Genomic DNA, 19,559 nt, shown 5'->3' on the forward strand with positions numbered 1-19,559 from the left:
AGCATGGCTGTTAACTTTTGGCAAATGATGGATTTACCACTGGAACCATTTCTGCAGTTTTATATTTTTACCAAACTACAAGACCAATTATGCAATTTTTCTTTTTCATTTTATTGAATTATTATATATTAATTATTTTAATTACTTTTTTCTTTTTAGCTTTTTTCTTATTGTATTATTTTTTTATTGGATTATTATATATTAATAAATATTATTTTTAATATATTATATTTATGTATTAATAAATGTTATTTTTTTAATTATTTTTTTTGAATTTCTTCTTTATTGCATTAATTCTTTTTTATTGAATTATTATATATTAATAAATATTATTTTTAACATATAATATTTATCTATTAATAAGTGTTACTTTTTTAGATAATTAAATTCATTTAATTATTTTTTTTTTAAATTTTTTTATTTCGTTAATTCTTTTGATTGGATTATTATATACTAATAAATATTATTTTTAATATATTATATTTATATATTAATAAATATTAATTTTTATCATTATTTTTTTTTAATTGACTTTTTTTAATTTCTTCTTTATTGTATTAATTCTTTTTTATTGGATTATTATATATTAACAAATATTATTTTTAGTATATAATATTTATCTATTAGTAAGTGTTACTTTATTGGATTATTAATTTCATTTAATTATTATTTTTTAATTTTTTTATTGCATTAGTTCTTTTTATTGGATTATTAATTTAAATTTATTATTTTTATTTATAATAAATAATATTTATTTAATTGTTTTTATTTTATTTTAATTTCTTTCTTTATTGTTTTAAATAAAAATACCAAACACTCCGGGTCAGCTCCTTCATTCGTTGCATTTTTCCACCTTGCGTCGTCGTATCATCTCGCTGGAAATCATCGATCATCGACTACAGTCACCTATTCTCGATGAAAACTACACCCTTTGACTACCCACACAATGTGAAATAAACCCCAGAAAGCATACTTCCTCCAGCCGACCATTCATTACAGATATCACCATCGAATGTGCCAATGTTAGATCGAGGGTTTTCAAACCACCTTAGCCACTACAGGTGGTGAAAAAGTTGTAGAACTCGTTATTGGGTACTCGTTCGGCCGACCGCCGAGTAGCGAATACTCAGATTTGGTAATTCATGTAGAAATATTTTTAGCGAAATTATATATGTCAAAATCATAAGTTTATTGAAATAAATAACAAATTTAGATATATATGAATACACAAAAACTAAAATACGCACGATGATTTCACTTCGTGAATAATTACTGAACTTATATATTTATATATATAGTAATAGGGTTGGAGACGGCCCGATAGTGGTTTGTTGTGACTGAGTGATGGTGGTGGTGTTGTCCAAAATATGTTATCCTCCAAATATTTAAAATAAATTAGAGAATGTGGGGTGGTTATGATTTTTTGGTATTTTTATTTGAAACAATAAAGAAAGAAATTAAAAAATATTAAAACAATTAAAAAATATTATTTATTATAAATAAAAATAATAAATTTAAATTAATAATCCAATAAAAAGAACTAATGCAATAAAAAAATTAAAAAAAAAATAATTAAATAAAATTAATAACCCAATAAAGTAACACTTACTAACAGATAAATATTATATGCTAAAAATAATATTCGTTACTATATAATAATCCAATAAAAAAGAATTAATGCAATAAAGAAGAAATTAAAAAAAAATCAATTAAAAAAATTAATATTAAAAAATGTAATATTTATTAATATATAAATATAATATATTAAAAATAATATTTATTAATATATAATAATCCAATCAAAACAATTAATGAAATAAAAAAATTAATTAAATGAATTTAATAATCCAATAAAGTAACACTTATTAATAGATAAATATAATATTATATGTTAAAAATAATATTTATTAATATATAATAATCCAACAAAAAAGAATTAATGCAATAAAGAAGAAATTCAAAAAAAAATTAATTAAAAAAAAAGTAATATTTATTAATATATAAATATAATATATTAAAAATAATATTTATTAATATATAATAATCCAATAAAAAAATAATACAATAAAAAAAAAAGATTCAATTATTAATAATTCAATAAAATGAAAAATAAAAATTACATAATTGGTCCTTGTAGTTTGGTAAAAAGATAAAACAGCAGAAATAGTCCCAGGGGTAAATCCATCATTTGCCAAAGTTAACAGCCATGCTATTAAACTTAACGAAGTAGGGACCAAAAAACCACAACAAAACCATCAATTAGGGACATTTTTTGCTAATAAACTTTTTTTTGGACCTTACCCACAGAAATTGACAAACCACAGGGACCATTTTTGCAATTTTGTCTTCTTTCTTTAGGAGTTGATACAAACCCATCTTTTTTTCTCATCGCTTATATATATATATATATATATATATATATATATATATATATATATATATATATATATATATATATATATATATATATATATATATATATATATCAACGAGTCTTGCTGCAAAACCACTGACAACATTTTGATATGAGTAAAGTAATGGTTCTTCTTTCTCTAAGGATGCGAGACGAAAATGAAGAAATGATCGATGATATATGCTTTGTTGATCTTCATCACTCAGTGTGGATAGAGAAGCTTCAGGTTTCTTTACATGGACAATGTAAGTTTTCAAGACACTAACACTTGTCTTTTCAGAGTCGCTGCCTTGAGCAATAGCATTATCGCAAGAGATAATGTAAAGAGTAAGATCGAAATTAGGAGTGGGTTGATTGACATTTCTAACATGTATTTACAAATCATGGAGAAGACAAAAGGAGGTTTAGACTTTGCTATGGTTTTGATAGAACTTGGTTTAGATGTACGTAGACCCAAAAAGAGTTTGAACAATGAGTATTAATGCGCCTAAAAGGGTATACTATTGCCACATGAAAAATTGCAAAAATGGTCCCTTTGATATGCATTTTTTTGGGATTTTAGTCCAAACAATGACTTTTTTGGCTTCGTGGTCATTTTGGACTTTTGTATGTGAAAATGGTCTCTCCGAAAATTGAAATGACTAAATTGCCCTCTTGATATATTTTTTTTATGTTTTTTTCTATTTAATTTAATGTTTTATTAATAATAAAATTGGGCCCACACCCCTCTCTCTCTCACACTCTCTCTCTATCTCTCTCTCTCTCTCTATTAGAGTACCCGGTATGGGCCTCAACGAGAAGAGACGAGGCTGAGGTGGCAAGGCGCAACGTCGTCTTAACGGGGGGAACACCGCCCCCCCCCCCAACTCGTTGCAGCTCGTCGCGGTGGATTTCGTGGCCGTTACCACCGGGTGAAACGAGAAAAAATTTGACCGTTGGCGTATTAAACCTTTGACTTAATTAAAAAAAATTAAAATTATTTATTCTTTTCCTATATAAATACCTATTATCTAAACAATTTTTTACACATACCTTCTCTTTTTCTCTCTATATAACCTCAATTATCTTCAAAAAAATTATGGATCCTTTCGACTCGTCCGATGATTCCGATGACGATATATTCTTCAGGATGATGTATCATTATTACACTAACGACCTGCTACAACCAGACCCAGCCCCGCTGCTAATGAGACGTGCGATGTTAAACAGAAATCGCGAGGAAGGACACGAGCATCTATACCGCGATTACTTTGCGGATAATTGTGTATACGGGGCGAAGGACTTCAAAAGAAGATTTCGTTTGAGTAGGGATGTGTTTTTACGAATCGTCAACGCCTTGGAAAGCTGGTATCGCTTCTTTACTATACTTTTATACAAAATAAATAAAAATGTACTACATGTTTCTTTTTAAATTTACAACATATGCAATATATTTTTAAATTGTAGTTAATTTATGTTTAGGTATGAATTTTTTCAATTAAGATATGATGCTAGAGGTAGACGAGGGTTTACAACGTTGCAGAAATGTGTTGCGGCCATTCGTTTGATGGCTATGAGGGAGTCACCCGACACCATGGACGACTATATGAGAATGTCCGAAAGAATCGCAAGGGAGAGTTTGTATACATTGTCAAGGGGTGTTGTTGAAACATTTGGAGACGTGTATTTGCGGAAACCTTCATTGCATGATTTGCAAGAATTGTATGCGGCGCATGAAGAACGCCATGGGTTTGCCGGAATGATCGGAAGCATTGATTGCACACACCGGAAATGGAAAAATTGTCTGGTAGCATGGAAAGGGCAATATGCAAGTGGTCATCACGGATCACCTTCGTTGGTTTTAGAGGTTGTTGCTTCTCAAGATTTATGGATTTGGCATGCATTTTTGGGGTTGCGGGTTCCAACAACGACGTGAACGTTCTTGATCACTCGCCAATATTAGACGATCTTTTGAATGGAAAGGCCCCGGATGCTCCTTTCACGGTGAATGGAAACGAATACAAATATGGGTATTACCTTACAGATGGAATATATCCTCAGTATTCCACATTCGTGAAGGCATTCCGCCACCCGGTTGAAGAATGAGACATATTTTTTAAAAGAAGACAAGAAGGAGCACGTAAGGATGTGGAACGTGCTTTTGGAGTGCTGAAGGCGAAGTGGCATATAGTCGAACATGCAACACGACCATTGGATTTAGAAACTCTACGATATATCATGTATGCATGTATCATAATACATAACATGGTAGTAGAAGATAAAGGGCGAAATATTGCACACTATATCTCAACGGACCCCAGACACGTTCAGTTTCAACCAGGAACAACAGAGTATTTGCATCGCGTTGTTGACATTCAGGACGCAAATAAACACAGACAACTTCGAGAAGACTTGGCGGATTATATCTTCTATGGTAACAATAACGATAACGAATAGCGTCGTATTTTTTTTTATTTTTTGAATTTGGATGTTATTATTATTTTTTTTGAATTTGGATGTTATGTGTAATTTAATTTCTATGTTAATTTTAATCTTTAAAAATTATTATATGTTATTTATAATTTTTAAACATTATGTTTTATTTATTATGTTATATTTAAAAAATATTTGTCTAAATTAAAAAAAAAGAAATTCGAAAAAAAATAAAAAATAAATTATAAAATGGAAAAAAGTTGGTGTTATAACAAGATACAACATGGTGACCATTTCCCCACTTGGTGTTATAACACCATTGATGATGTGACATGTGATGTGGCACGAAAATGGTGTTACATCTAGTTGCCCACACCTAATGGTCTTAGAAACCTGCAACTAAAATCGATGAAGCTTCTTTCTTGTGCATCTGATTTCCCATTTAACACTCTAACACAAATATAATTTGATCAATTAAGTTTTCCTCAGTAACTGAATTTCCCAATCAGATCTTAAAGCAAGCTTTGTTCTTTGTCATCTTCATTATCCATGTATCTCAACATAACAACCAACAAATTCATGGCTTATAATCAAGAGTTCTTGATAAACCATAACTCTTAATCTGTCATTGCTTTCCAACCTAACTGGGCTTCAAACAGTGACAATTGATTACAAACCATATGTTCCTGATTTAGGTTACACGAATTCATGGGTTATATATCCAAATACATAATTTTATTCCTCATAAGCCATTGATGGATAATGTTGGAGAACTTGTTCGACATTCTGAAATAACCGTCCATGAAGATGGACTCATGTCATTGACTGGAACTAAGAAAGAGATGAAGGACATACGTTCGATTCTTGTTGAGTTTTACTTGTCAAAGAACTCGAATAACTGGAGAAGAACGATGCTCTTGAAACTCCAACCCTTTCCAACACAAGGAGGAAGGCTTTGGCAACTTCATCTTGTCGGAATGTTAACAATCAACTGAATGATATCCACTGTCTTCTTCTTGAAGTCAAACCCTTATACCTAAATTACACAAACAAAATCTCTTCCCCCTTTGATTCCTCATAGAATCTCTCTTTGTGTTCTAATCAAGAGTTCTTAATAAACTCTTAACTCTTAATCGCACATCCCAGAATAAGATTAAGATAAGAAAACCTGATAATTTCTCGTGTTGTTAGAGTTATTGACAAACACTCTTCTTAAATCTACACCGACGAAGAAGAAACCCTGTAAATTGAGATTAAATCTCTTACGTGTTTATTTTAATCCAGAAAACTTCATTTTCCCACACCGCCAAAGGTCTTGTTAAACCCCTCCGTCGCCCCTTTCCGGTAGAAACCACGACTCTACCTAATCTGTTCACATAGTGAAGAAATCTTCAAAAAATTGTTACAGAACCTTGATCCAAGAATGATTGCAAGTATGTTTTCCAAAGCAAAATAGGAAGGATGGATAAAGAAGATGAATTGGGTGATTTGTATTGTCTGTTAAACCCCTCCGTCGCCCCTTTCCGGTAGAAACCACGACTCTACCTAATCTGTTCACATAGTGAAGAAATCTTCAAAAAATTGTTACAGAACCTTGATCCAAGAATGATTGCAAGTATGTTTTCCAATGCAAAATAGGAAGGATGGATAAAGAAGATGAATTGGGTGATTTGTATTGTCTGCGTCTAGGAGAGAGAGAGAGAGAGAGAGAGAGAGAGAGAGAGAGGTATGTGGGCCCTTATTTTTATTTTTTATATATAAATACTTTTAGGAAAAAAAGAAAAATAGAAAATAATTATAATAAGGGAAATTTAGTCTTTTCAGTTTACCGAAGGACCAAAATCACAAGCAAACTACCTCAAAAAGAGCACCAATCCAAAAAAGTCATGATTTGGAATAAAATCCCACAAAAATGCAAACCATAGGGACCATTTTTGCAATTTTGTCTTGCCACATGTTAAGACATGTATAACCTAATACTACAAGAATCTTGAACGACATAACATATTATGGTTTTAGTTTATTTGAAAAACATTTTCTATAACATTTTCCATCTGGTCATTATCATTTCAATATCTCATTACAAAAATTCATAGTACTTTTTTGATCGTTATAGCCAAATCCGGTCCACACAAAATCTACTTTTTTTTAAGAAAAATTAAATTGCTTCCTACTTTTTATGCCTACAAATATTCCTAACCACTAACATTATTACAAGTGTCACCATTCTATATTTTTTTAACAATCTCATTAAGAGTATATTAGGAATATATCAAATCAAATTAAATTTAATAGTGAAATGATGACACGTGTCATAATGTTAGTGGGTAGGAATATTTGTAGGCATAAAAAGTAGGAGGCAATTTAATTTCTCTTTTTTTAAACCTTTTTAAAAAAGAAAAACAAATCCGATGTATGTATACCTTTAACATTGGGATATATGGTAAATAGAGAACTTCATCCTCCCAATAGGAAAATACTTTTATCATTGAGACATATCGTAACCGACTCCATTAATGAAATAAAAAGGAATAGGTTATAGTAGGTTTATTGGAAAAAAAATGTTTTAGGTCTAAACCGGAAATAAAAAATATAGGGTATTTTATGAATAGGGACCATTTTTGCAATTTTGTCTTGCCACATGTTAAGACATGTATAACCTAATACTACAAGAATCTTGAACGACATAACATATTATGGTTTTAGTTTGTTTGAAAAACATTTTCTACAACATTTTCCATCTGGTCATTATCATTTCAATATCTCATTACAAAAATTCCTAGTACTTTTTTGATCGTCATAGCCAAATCCGGTCCACATAAAATCTACTTTTTTTTAAGAAAAATTAAATTGCTTCCTACTTTTTATGTCTACAAATATTTCTAACCACTAACATTATTACAAGTGTCACCATTCTATATTTTTTTTAACAATCTCATTAAGAGTATATTAGGAATATATCAAATCAAATTAAATTTAATAGTGAAATGATAACACGTGTCATAATGTTAGTGGGTAGGAATATTTGTAGGCATAAAAAATAGGAGGCAATTTAATTTCTCTTTTTTTAAACCTTTTTAAAAAAGAAAAACAAAACCGATGTATGTATACCTTTAACATTGGGATATATGGTAAATAGAGAACTTCATCCTCCCAATAGGAAAATACTTTTATCATTGAGACATATCGTAACCGACTCCATTAATGAAATAAAAATGAATAGGTTATAGTAGGTTTATTGGAAAAAAAATGTTTTAGGTCTAAACCGAAAATAAAAAATATAGGGTATTTTATGAATAGGGACCATTTTTGCAATTTTGTCTTGCCACATGTTAAGACATGTATAACCTAATACTACAAGAATCTTGAACGACATAACATATTATGGTTTTAGTTTGTTTGAAAAACATTTTCTACAACATTTTCCATCTGGTCATTATCATTTCAATATCTCATTACAAAAATTCATAGTACTTTTTTGATCGTCATAGCCAAATCCGGTCCACATAAAATCTACTTTTTTTTAAGAAAAATTAAATTGCTTCCTACTTTTTATGTCTACAAATATTTCTAACCACTAACATTATTACAAGTGTCACCATTCTATATTTTTTTTAACAATCTCATTAAGAGTATATTAGGAATATATCAAATCAAATTAAATTTAATAGTGAAATGATGACACGTGTCATAATGTCAGTGGGTAGGAATATTTGTAGGCATAAAAAGTAGGATGCAATTTAATTTCTTTTTTTTAAACCTTTTTAAAAAAGAAAAACAAAACCGATGTATGTATACCTTTAACATTGGGATATATGGTAAATAGAGAACTTCATCCTCCCAATAGGAAAATACTTTTATCATTGAGACATATCATAACCGACTCCATTAATGAAATAAAAAGGAATAGGTTATAGCAGGTTTATTGGAAAAAAATGTTTTAGGTCTAAACCGGAAATAAAAAATATAGGGTATTTTATGAAAAAAAACTCAGTTTACATGTTGGTGAGTTGGGTCTGAAATAACAAGTAATTGGGTATGAAATAACAAGTAATGGATAAAAGTTAGGCAGACTGTGTAGTTGGATACTACGGGAGGTTTGGGCCAACACTAAGTGAACTGATTCCTACAACGGTACCCGAGCGATGAAACCCAATCACACTTGAGAGTGGCCGGCAGACGTGAGATCACACAACTTTCGTGATAAGAGTGTACACTTAAAAGAAGAGCTCCACGCGAGCCCATCCATTTGCTTTCTCCCTACTACAGATGTTCTTCATTGTATGCATGTTCCATTGGGGCTGCGACTGACCATCCCTCCTTACTCACCTAAAGGAGTTGTCCTAGCTGTGGTTTATGGTTCCATTGTCATCGGATGAAAAAGTCATGAGATAATAGCAAGATTAATTCTGACCATGTTGACTAACGGTGATCAGGTTCTGTGATTCTATCCATTCTTTTTATTTTCTTAGGATACTTCATCTCGAGTTCATTTTAGTCTTGTCTTACTTGAGGACAAGTAAGGTTTAAGCTTGGGGTGATTTGATAGTTTCATTTTATTTACTTCTTTTTATAGTTTATTTTAGCACATTGCATCTCATTTTAGTTAATCTTCATGCATATTTTCTCTTTTTATTATTTTTCTCCTTTACCGGGTGCTTTCCAGTCTTTTGAGCTTATTTGCAGGATTTATCGAAGACTATGTGTCATTGGAGGTATGGAAGGAGTGCGGGACTTTTGGAGGCTTACGGTTTGCTTGTGGACTTGAAGTGGTGTGATTGGGCATGTTGTCAACATAATCAAAGGAGCAAGTTGGGCTTAATTTTAGATGAAGAATGATGATGATGTGAAGAGAATTTTGAGCTATAGAAGATCAAGGAAGCAATGACCCATCTTGGGAGAGTCAAGAAGACACAATTGGGCTATCAAGAACCTTTACATGTGGGCTGGACCAAGAAATAAAGGAGCAAAAACTAGAAGGCCAATCAAATGGGCCAAATGGCCCAGAATCCACGCGGTCCGCGTGGATTTACAAATGGTCCGCGTGGATCGCACTGTGGAGAATCCAGATTTTTGACTTTTTGACTCTATTTTGGGAAGGTTGGTGGAATGCTTTTGGGGGACTTTTGGATCCGATTTTTGACCACTTTTACTGGAGTTTTGAAGCAAGAAGGAGGGAAAACACTTGAAGAACACACACAATTCTCTCTCAAGGAGGTTTTGGAAGATTTGAAGATTTTTTTGAAGATTAGTGTAATTTCTTTCCATCTTGCAACTAGAACAATGTTTGGTACCACTAAACTATATTGTCTTTCTTTTACTTTGGCCATGCTTGGCTAAACTTTCATTTGGTTGATTAGGGTTTAATCCCATGGATGATTGGTTGTTTTGAAGACTATTATTATCTTGTGTTGAAATTTATGGAAATGTTTTCTAGTTAAACATCTTGTTGTGTTTATTTATCTTTGATCATGAGCTTAGATGAATGAATGCTTATTTTTGTTGACTAATTTCTTGGTTAAGTAATGGACTTTCAAATTAGTAAGCAACAAATGGTTTATATGTTTGTTTTCATTTCATTTAGACCATGGAAATGTTTCCTCCATAATGATAATGTAAGCATTTGATTATCTTTTAGACTTGGTAACTCTTACAACTTAAAGATAATTGATTTTCACAAGATTTTATGCTTCATTGATTTTGTGACTTCAATTAAGGAAATGTGTTAAGAGCTCCTATAGCCATTTTAATATCTAAGAAGAGTTGAGGCAATTTGTGCTTATGAATTGCTATAGCCAAGTTAAACCAATTCACAAGTGTTATTCTATTTAGTCTAATGATAAGTCAACCATGTCATCCATGTGGTGTACCCAAAATCAACCAATTTCACTTCATTGAATTTAATCAAATCTTTTACTTGTTTACTTGTCATATTTACATTCTAGTTAGTTTTAATTTTGTCAAGCAATCAAAAAGAACTAACCCCCCCCCATTTTTATTTTATTGTCATTTTACAAGTACTTTTGCAAAGAGATTTTCCATAGAGTTATAAATTGAACCAATCTCCGTGGATCGACCCCTTTACCACTATACACTATTTTAGTGTAAAAGATTTAGGGTTATTTATTTTTGTTGGCCTCGACAACCACCAGAATCCGATGAAGATAAACACTTATTACTTTAGTATACATAGGTGGGTGGGGTGCAGTGTACCCATTATTTATATTTAATTATTTAAATAATAGGACAATGCAAAAGAAATGTAAAAAATAAAATAAAAGGGCAAAATAGTCCTTTCAACATTTTTAGGACCAATCCATAGAAAATTCATGATTTTGGACATTCCATACAAATTGGAAACTTATTAGGACCCTATCCACAGTTTTTACGAAACCACAAAGACCAATTTTGCAGTTTAGTCTTTATTTTAATGAATATTAACTAAACTAACACATATGAATAAAAGAAAAAATTGCAAAAATTATCCCTATTCCAAAACGTTTTGGGCTAGCATCATTGTTCCAAAATAAGATTTTTTTTTGCGGTTTTGGTCCTTGATAATTGTGAAAGTACTATTGTTCCCTAATCATTTTATTTTTCTATTTCTTTTATTTACTTATTTATTTTTAGAATTAAAAAAAACAAAAAAGAAAGTAAAGCTTCCACCTAATAACCCCAACCAATGTAAACCCTTTATCTTCAACACACATAAACTTCTCATTCTTCCATATTCCGTCGGATACTACCGAAAATCACCACCATTCTCGCCGGAAACCAGCGCCAACATCTAGAACCACCACCACAAAGCTAGGGACATCGACATAGGATCTGGAATGTCGAAAAATCTTCGTCACCTTCTCGGTTTATTTTCTCCACCGGAAACCATCTCTACAACCACCATTTTCAACAGAAACCATCACCAACATTGCCATTCTTGTTAACCAGTCACCACCACCACAGTTCAACGTTGCCTCCACTTCTTTCACCTTTCTCCTTATCTGGCAAGCCATTAGTAATTAGGTTTTTTAACAGATCATCTAGCGTCTTCGTCCTTCTCATTTTACGAAACCCAAGCTCTACCACCTATCTGTAACATCTCGATAATAAGGTACTTCTAATTTTGGACTCTATAATTTTATTATATTGCATTTTGGTTCTAAGTGTAAGAAAGAGTGAAAAAGGGGCCCATAGTGGCATTTTGGTAAAAGATTGGGAATTGGATGAGTACGTCGTGCGTACGCTAAGCGTACTAAGGCGCACTAAGGCGCACCTTAGTACGCTCAACGTTCACTTCGGACGCAGGGTGTACGTGGAAAGCATGCAAACCCTAATTTTAGGGTTTTGGCTCATATTTAAGTAACCTTATGGACTCATATCCTCCTCTTATCCAGCCTCCCTTTGTGATTTTGACCATCAAGCAAACCAAGAGCAAGAGAGAGTTAATTTTGGGCCTTTAAGTGAGTTTTGGAGTGGTTTTGAAGAAAAAAGAAGGTGGTGAGAAACTCTTGGAGTTGAGTGCACTTTGGATTTGGGATTTCTACTTAGTTTGCAACACCTTGAAGGTATAAAGCTTGCACCTTTACTACTCCATCTTGTAAATCTATATTTTGCTCTTTTAAGTCACTTTTTGGTCCCAAAATGATGATTCATGAACATAGCACGTTCTTGACCCTTTAAGCTGTCCTTTCAGACCCTTGGAAGGGTTTTGAGTCATAAAAATGGGTTACAAATGGTTGGTTTTGCTCCATGCATCATTTAGAAGGTCTTAATGGATTAAGAAGTTGTGTTAAGCACTTAATGGACATGCAAAGTCATAAAGTTGGAAACTTTATGACTCTTGAGGGTATTTTGGCCATTGGATTAGATATTCTGTTATGTGATAGTATGTTATTGTGCTGTAGTGATCTGTTAGATCGGTATCCTGGTAGATTGGATGATGTTATGCTTAGTGATCTGTAGACCTGCTTGACTGTTTGTAGATTGATTATATGTTTATCTCTTATATATGCAAATATTTGGTTGGTGGTTGAGGCTTTACTTCTTTGTGCGTAAGCCAATAGGCCGAGGGTATTCCATCCCGAGGATGACAGGACCCGTTGTATATTGGCATTCCAACCCGATGGTTGATTGGGCCTAGGGTATTCCAACCCGATGGTTGACTGGACCTATAATACATTGGAATTCCAACCTAATGGTTGATTGGGCCTGGGATATTCCAACCCGATGGTTGATTGGAACCGACATGCTGTCATTGTATGTGTAATCTGTTTATGTGTTGGTACTTTGGGGGAACTCACTAAGCGTTGGCTTACAGTTTTGGGTTATGTTTCAGGTACTTCGGATGACCGCAGGAAGGAGAAGGTGTGACCTTACACATCCTCTTGTTTATGACTTATGATTTTGGGAGACTCTGATGTTTGAAAAGAAAAATGTTTTGAAAACTATGATTTGTAAACAATTTATGAATTGGGTCGATTTTTAAAAGCTTAAATTTCTTGTGATTTTTAAGGGTGTTACAAGTTGGTATCAGAGCCTTGGTTTGAGTGAATTGGAGGAACAATCGTATGAATCCAGTCTCAAACTAAGGAAAAAGGTTTTAAAAATGATTTTCAAATTGTTTTCAAAATAATCAAAGAGGGTGCAATGTGTACGATCAGCTAGAGGCAGTAAGTAGACCCCAAATTACGACACAGTTAGTTGATATTGTGATATGTTAGAACAACATGCTAGTGATAGGCTAGGAATCTTCAAAAATTGCATGATATAATTGTTGGATTAGGTGTCTAAGCCCATAACTATAATTGGTATGTACTTGACCCGATAATAGCATGGTCCATTTGGGTTGTAACACTCTGGAACAATTTGATAGGATGGATATTTGAGGAAGAGGTTATTGTGATTTATTAATGTATTATAAGTATAATATATTAATTGAGAAATCACATTATTTAATTAGTATTGATCAAGAATTAATTTGGTATTAATTTAGTGATCAAAAGAAACTGATTAAAGTTACAGGGACTGATTAGGTAAATCAATAATACTTCTAGTTGGACTCATGAATCATGTTGATTAGAGTTGGACTAAACCTATGTGAGAGTACAAGAAGGTTTAGCCCCAAAAGGCCTAAGAAATATGAAGAGTCATTAGGGTTTGCATGGTTGTAATCCTAAGCTATAAAAGAAGTCCCTAACACCCTAAAAATGGCCCCCCATGCATACTAGAATTGTAGCTAGCCGATTTTGATCTCCCAAACCTCTCACTCAAGTCCATTCTCTTGTTCTTGGTTTATTATAAGACATTTGAGGCATCACACTTGAGATGCTAGGCTCCTAAAGGTCAAAGATAAGCAAGTTACTACACAAGGTAATCTTCTAATTGTTTTTTATGATTCAAATGTTACCTTGCATGCTAGTTTAGGCTTCATGCTTTGGAAAAACAATGTTGCATGTATAATTAGAGAAAACTTAGATCCAAAGCATTAGGGTTGTATGTGCACCATAGGAATTGTCTGATTACATGATGCCTGATTACATGATGCCTGATAGCCTAGGGTTCTTCCTTATATGAAATTGACATCATTACTGTAGTTGCTTAATGTATGCATCATAGTTGTACATAACTAAGATTTTATAGCCTGAGAATGTCTGATTTAGGCTTATTTCCTATTCTTGTTTGATGAAGGGATTAGGGTAGAATAAGGTATTCAACTGTCTATAGGATCCAGTGTTATGTATGATTTGCATACACGAGTGCTGCAGGGTTGGTGGAATTTTCATGGATGCGTTGTGTGGTCTCAACCAGCATGTTTCGTAATGTTTAGCATTCCTCTAGGAAGTGAGGATAGAGTGTATGCATATGTAGTGAGTATGGTTAGGGTTGTTGTGATGATCCTCTGAGACAAATACAGGTAGGTGTGGAAGGTAGTATGGGCCCGTACTATTGGAAGCACAGGACCCGTATGAGTAGCAAGAAAGTCACAAACCCTAGAGCTTTGTTGGTAGTTGGTTCCCCTGGTATGATATGCGTTTTATCTGATATCTCCCTAGTTTATTTTCAGTATGACGATGACGAGACGATTTGAGACAAGATCCGGGTCAGGATCGGGAGCTGGTGGCCAGGTTAGGCCAGCTTTGACTGAGGAGCGAGTTAGGGAGATCATGCAGGAGGAGGTTGTTTCCTTCTTCAGTGTGCAGTTACCAGAGATGTTTGGGTCTATTAAGACCACTATGGTGGAGTATTTTGACGAGCGTTATGATGCACTATTTGAGGCTGCTGCTGCTATAGCCACCGCAACCATTGCTGCTGCCGGGATTGGTGCTAGGAGAGCCTTCTAGTATCGGGACTTCGACAATATGAAGCCCCCGACATTTGATGGATTTCAGGATTCGATTATAGGCATAAGGTGGCTGTCTGACATCGAGGGATGTTTCTTCACTTGCTCTTGCCCGGCTGACGAGAAGGTCTGGTACGCTCTGAACCTTCTTCGGTTCGAAGCAAAGGATTGGTGGATACTTGTTACTAGATCATATTATCCTGAGAAGAGGACTTCCGTGACTTGGGAGCAGTTATCAGAGATGTTCCGTTCTAGATATGTTCCGTTGGTGGAGTGTGAGAGGTTGGCCTAGGAGTACTTGGATTTGAGACAGGGGATTGAGTCGGTGACGGAGATCACCAAGATGTTTATGAAGAATGATGTGTTTTGTCCTGAGTTTGCTACTTTTAAACAAGCTCAGATGACCTGTTACTTGAGCATGCCCAAGATGGACATCAACAAGTTTGTATCCACTCACCGCTATGGTTCATTATTGGAGTTACAAGAGGCCGCTAGGCGGCGGGAGATTGGGAAGGAGCTCCAAACGAGGGAGCAGAGACCGGCCCCGACCCAGTCGCAGCCTACGCCAAAGCGATTCAGGCAGCTGATACTAGATCTAAGAGTCATAGGGATCACACTTGTGGGTAGTGCGGCAAGGTTCATGATGGAGCTTTTTGATCTTCTTCGGGATGCCACAAATGTGGCAAGCAGGGCCACAAGCAGGCTCCAGTATCCAACATCTGGATTTGTTATCATTCTGATCAGGTGGGCCATCTAAAGTCCTAATGCCTCGTGCTTGTTGCTAGGCCGACGCAGGCTCCAACGCCGACTACTCTGAGGATCATAGATGAGAGTCAGGTTAGGGCGGACCCCCGAGGGCTCGAGGTCGCGCTTTCTAGCTCACAGCAGAGGAGGCCAGGTCGGTACCAGAAGTCGTGGCCGATATGTTTCTATTTATTATTCTGTTGATTATGTATTATGTATGCTCATGTTTATGCTCCTAATAGGTACATTCTTTGTAAACTCTTTGCCTGCTCGTGTGTTATTTGACTCGGGCGCGAGTCGGTCCTTTGTATCTTGATCATTCAGTAGGGAGTTCAATATGCCTATTGGGGAGTTAGAGTGTCCGTTGCGGGTTTTCTATCGCCAATTAACACGGGGTTTATGCATCTGCAGTGTATTAGAGTTCTATATTGGAGATCTTCGGGGTGCCTTATCCGATTGATCTGATCCTTATCCCCATGGGGGATGTACGCGTGATAGTGGGCATGGATTGGCTGAGCAATGTAACACCTCGAAATTTTTATCTTATACAGTCTTCCAAATTCAATCACAGTCAGACCCAAGTGTGGCCGTGAACCCAAACGTATATATAGATTTCCCTTCATTCTCTCTCATTTTTCACACTTCCACCTCAAGAAAATCCGATTCTCTCTCAAAGTTCATCAAGTCTTACACCCTAATCTTCAAAGATGTAAGTATTCCTTCAATTGAATTGTTGATACATGGCTTTATCTACTGAAGATCCATGTTTTCATCCATGAAATCTTCTATTTTGGTTAGATCTTAATCCATCTCACCAAGAACACCAAGAACACACACTTGTTCTTGAGCCTTGAATTCCTTTGAAGACCCTAAAAAACGTGAGTATTCCTTCTATCATCTAGTAAGACATGTTAAACACTTGATTCAAAGCCTTAAAACATCATTTGACTCAAGTTTATCAAGGGTGTACGTCCGTACACACCTGGTGTGGCCGCACACACCTGAAAACCCTCCCAAAATGATAGTTTTGTCCATTCTCTTGTTGTACAGTTGTCACACTAGTTTCCCCAAAGGATCAAACACCCATTTTTGCACACTTCATCCATGAGTGTACGACCGTACACTCCCTGGCCGTACACCCATGGTCGTACACTCCATGGTTAGGCCATATACACCCCTTAAGTGAATCACATGTGATTCTAACACTTAGTCCAAGTGATTCCTAGTCCCTAAGATGGTTTCTTAGCATAGTTAGTTGTATAAACACTAATTATATTCATATATGTGTCATTATATGCTATTAGGATCCGTTTGTGCTCAAGACTTCACTTGACACTTAGCATCGTACACCGATCTTACATTTGAATAACTTACTACAGGTGAGTTCATACCCCCGTATTTTCATAGTTTTTACTGTTTTAAGGGGGGGGGGGGGGGAATACAAGTCTAACACAAAGATTTTGTGTTATAAACAAATGGTTTCAAACATCTTATCAAAATGGATTTCAATTATCATCAAATCAAATGGTTTTCAATGATTGTATCAAAATGACATCAAGTCACCAAAATGAGTTTCAAAATATCAAACTTCTTTTAAATGTTTTTATAAAATTATATTTCTCCCAAAAATCATACTAGTATACATATATTTATATAAATAAGATTTAAAAGGCTTAGGACTGATAACCCACTTTGGTTCCTTTTCCTTGTTTGGATGTGGGATTACAAGTATCGGTTATTTGTCCGAGTGTCATTTAAATTTTACTTATATATATTTGTATATGTATACAAGTATAATAGTTAGTTCATTAAGTTCAATTACCCATTGTAACATGTTGAGCAAGGGGTTACATTCAAGAATACTCAGTATCAATTCAGAAAGTACATATAAATTATAATAGGTATAATTTATGATTAACAGAACATTAATTCACAACTCAAGTATACTAGAGTACATTGTTTTACAAGAACAAAGGTTTAATTCAAAACTATTCAAGGGTATACATTCTTTCAGATACATGTTAAGAATACTAATTCAAGAACATACTATCAATCATTTATTTCAGAATGATTGGGTTTTCATAACTATTATACATGTAACGTTTATATGCTTTTATGAGACAAGTAGTTCAGGTTGTTTAATTCATTTTAAACAACATAGTTAAAGTCCTGACATTATAACCAAAATCTCCAGCGGGGGATCGAAACAATGTGTCTATAGATCTATATTGGGATTGACAACCCCGCACTCGGACTGCTAGCTACAGTCAGGCATACACGCCTGTTAGTGACAAATTGTTATCAACAGCTTTCAGCGCATTCATAGCGTTGGGTCAGGCCATCTAGTCAGTATGGTTATAATAACTCATATAAAGATATTAACAATACGTTAGTGTATAATTAACTAAACTTAAGTACATTTCCAAAGTACTAGTTTACAAGATACAGTTTACAGTATTACATTACAGTTTACAATAACAATTGATTAAATCAGACATACTCTCAGATACAAGTTTACAAAAGGATACAAATACAGAACATTGGTTTACAAATAGAACAGTTTTATGTAACAAAAACTACTTTTCACATACAACAGAAAATATAGGATTTTATGGAACAGTTTACATATTCAAGAAACAGAAAACATTCTTTCAAACATAAATACTTATGGACTCACTCAACTTTATGTTGATACTCTCTTTTCAAATTACTTGTATTCTCAGGGAACCAGTAGACAGGTACACCCCGAGCTTTTGAGAAGGTGGAGCTATTTATGTCTTGTCTTCTTATTTTGTACAACTATTTAGTTTCAGTATACAATGATGAAACACATGTAAATATTTATACTTTTTAAATACAGTGGTTGTTTGTACTATGATTACTATAATGCATGTATTGTGATACTACAAATGAAGTCCTCCACCCCCGGATGTTTACGCCGTCTGGTTTGGGGGTGTGACAAGCAGGTTTGGTGCCATGAATGATTGTGAGGGCCAGCGAGTGGTAGTACGAACCCCAAGTGGGGGAGAAGTGGTTATCTATGGAGAGGGAAGTAGGGTTGGTTCAGGGTTTTTTTTGGAAGCCAGGGCTCGACAGTATATTCAGCACGGGTGTGCGGATTATCTGGCTTATGTGGTTGATACTCGGGTTGGGGACCAGACTTCAGTTTCATAGGTACCGATTGTCAGGGAGTTTGCTGATGTTTTCCCGGAGGAGTTACTCGGTGTGCCTCCTAAGAGGCAGGTTGAGTTCAGGATTGATCTTGTGATAGGTGCGGCCCCAATTGCCAAGGCTCCGTACCGCTTGGCACCACTTGAGATGCACGAGTTGTCATTTCAGCTTCAGGAGCTGCTAGGAAAGCAGTTCATCAGACCAAGCAGTTCTGCGTAGGGAGCGTCGATACTGTTCGTCAAGATGTAGGATGGTTCACACCGGATATGCATTGATTACCGGGAGTTGAACAAGTTAACGGTGAAGAACCGTTATCCCTTTCTACAGATTGATGACCTCTTTGATCGGTTGCAGGTTGAATCTTGGTTCTACAAGATAGATCTGAGGTCTGGGTATCATCAGGTGAGAGTGAGAGAGGAGGACGTGGATAAGAACGTGTTTCGGACTCGTTATGGGCATTACGAGTTCGTGATGATGCCATTT

General features: G+C 34.5%; 1 protein-coding gene across 1 annotated transcript; it reads left to right on the plus strand.

Annotated features, from left to right (window-relative positions):
* The first annotated feature begins 3,611 nt into the window (after positions 1-3,611).
* On the plus strand, positions 3,612-4,328 carry LOC145164528 (uncharacterized). The gene is made up of 2 exons (XM_079083240.1): positions 3,612-3,760; positions 3,875-4,328. Exons 1-2 carry the CDS (start codon positions 3,612-3,614, stop codon positions 4,326-4,328), a joined length of 603 nt encoding a protein of 200 aa, XP_078939366.1.
* Positions 4,329-19,559: the final 15,231 nt, after the last annotated feature.

This window comes from Lactuca virosa, chromosome 3, assembly GCF_052849685.1.
Source record: "Lactuca virosa cultivar CGN04683 chromosome 3, Lactuca_virosa_CGN04683_v6, whole genome shotgun sequence".
In the NCBI taxonomy this organism is placed as follows: domain Eukaryota; kingdom Viridiplantae; phylum Streptophyta; class Magnoliopsida; order Asterales; family Asteraceae; genus Lactuca; species Lactuca virosa.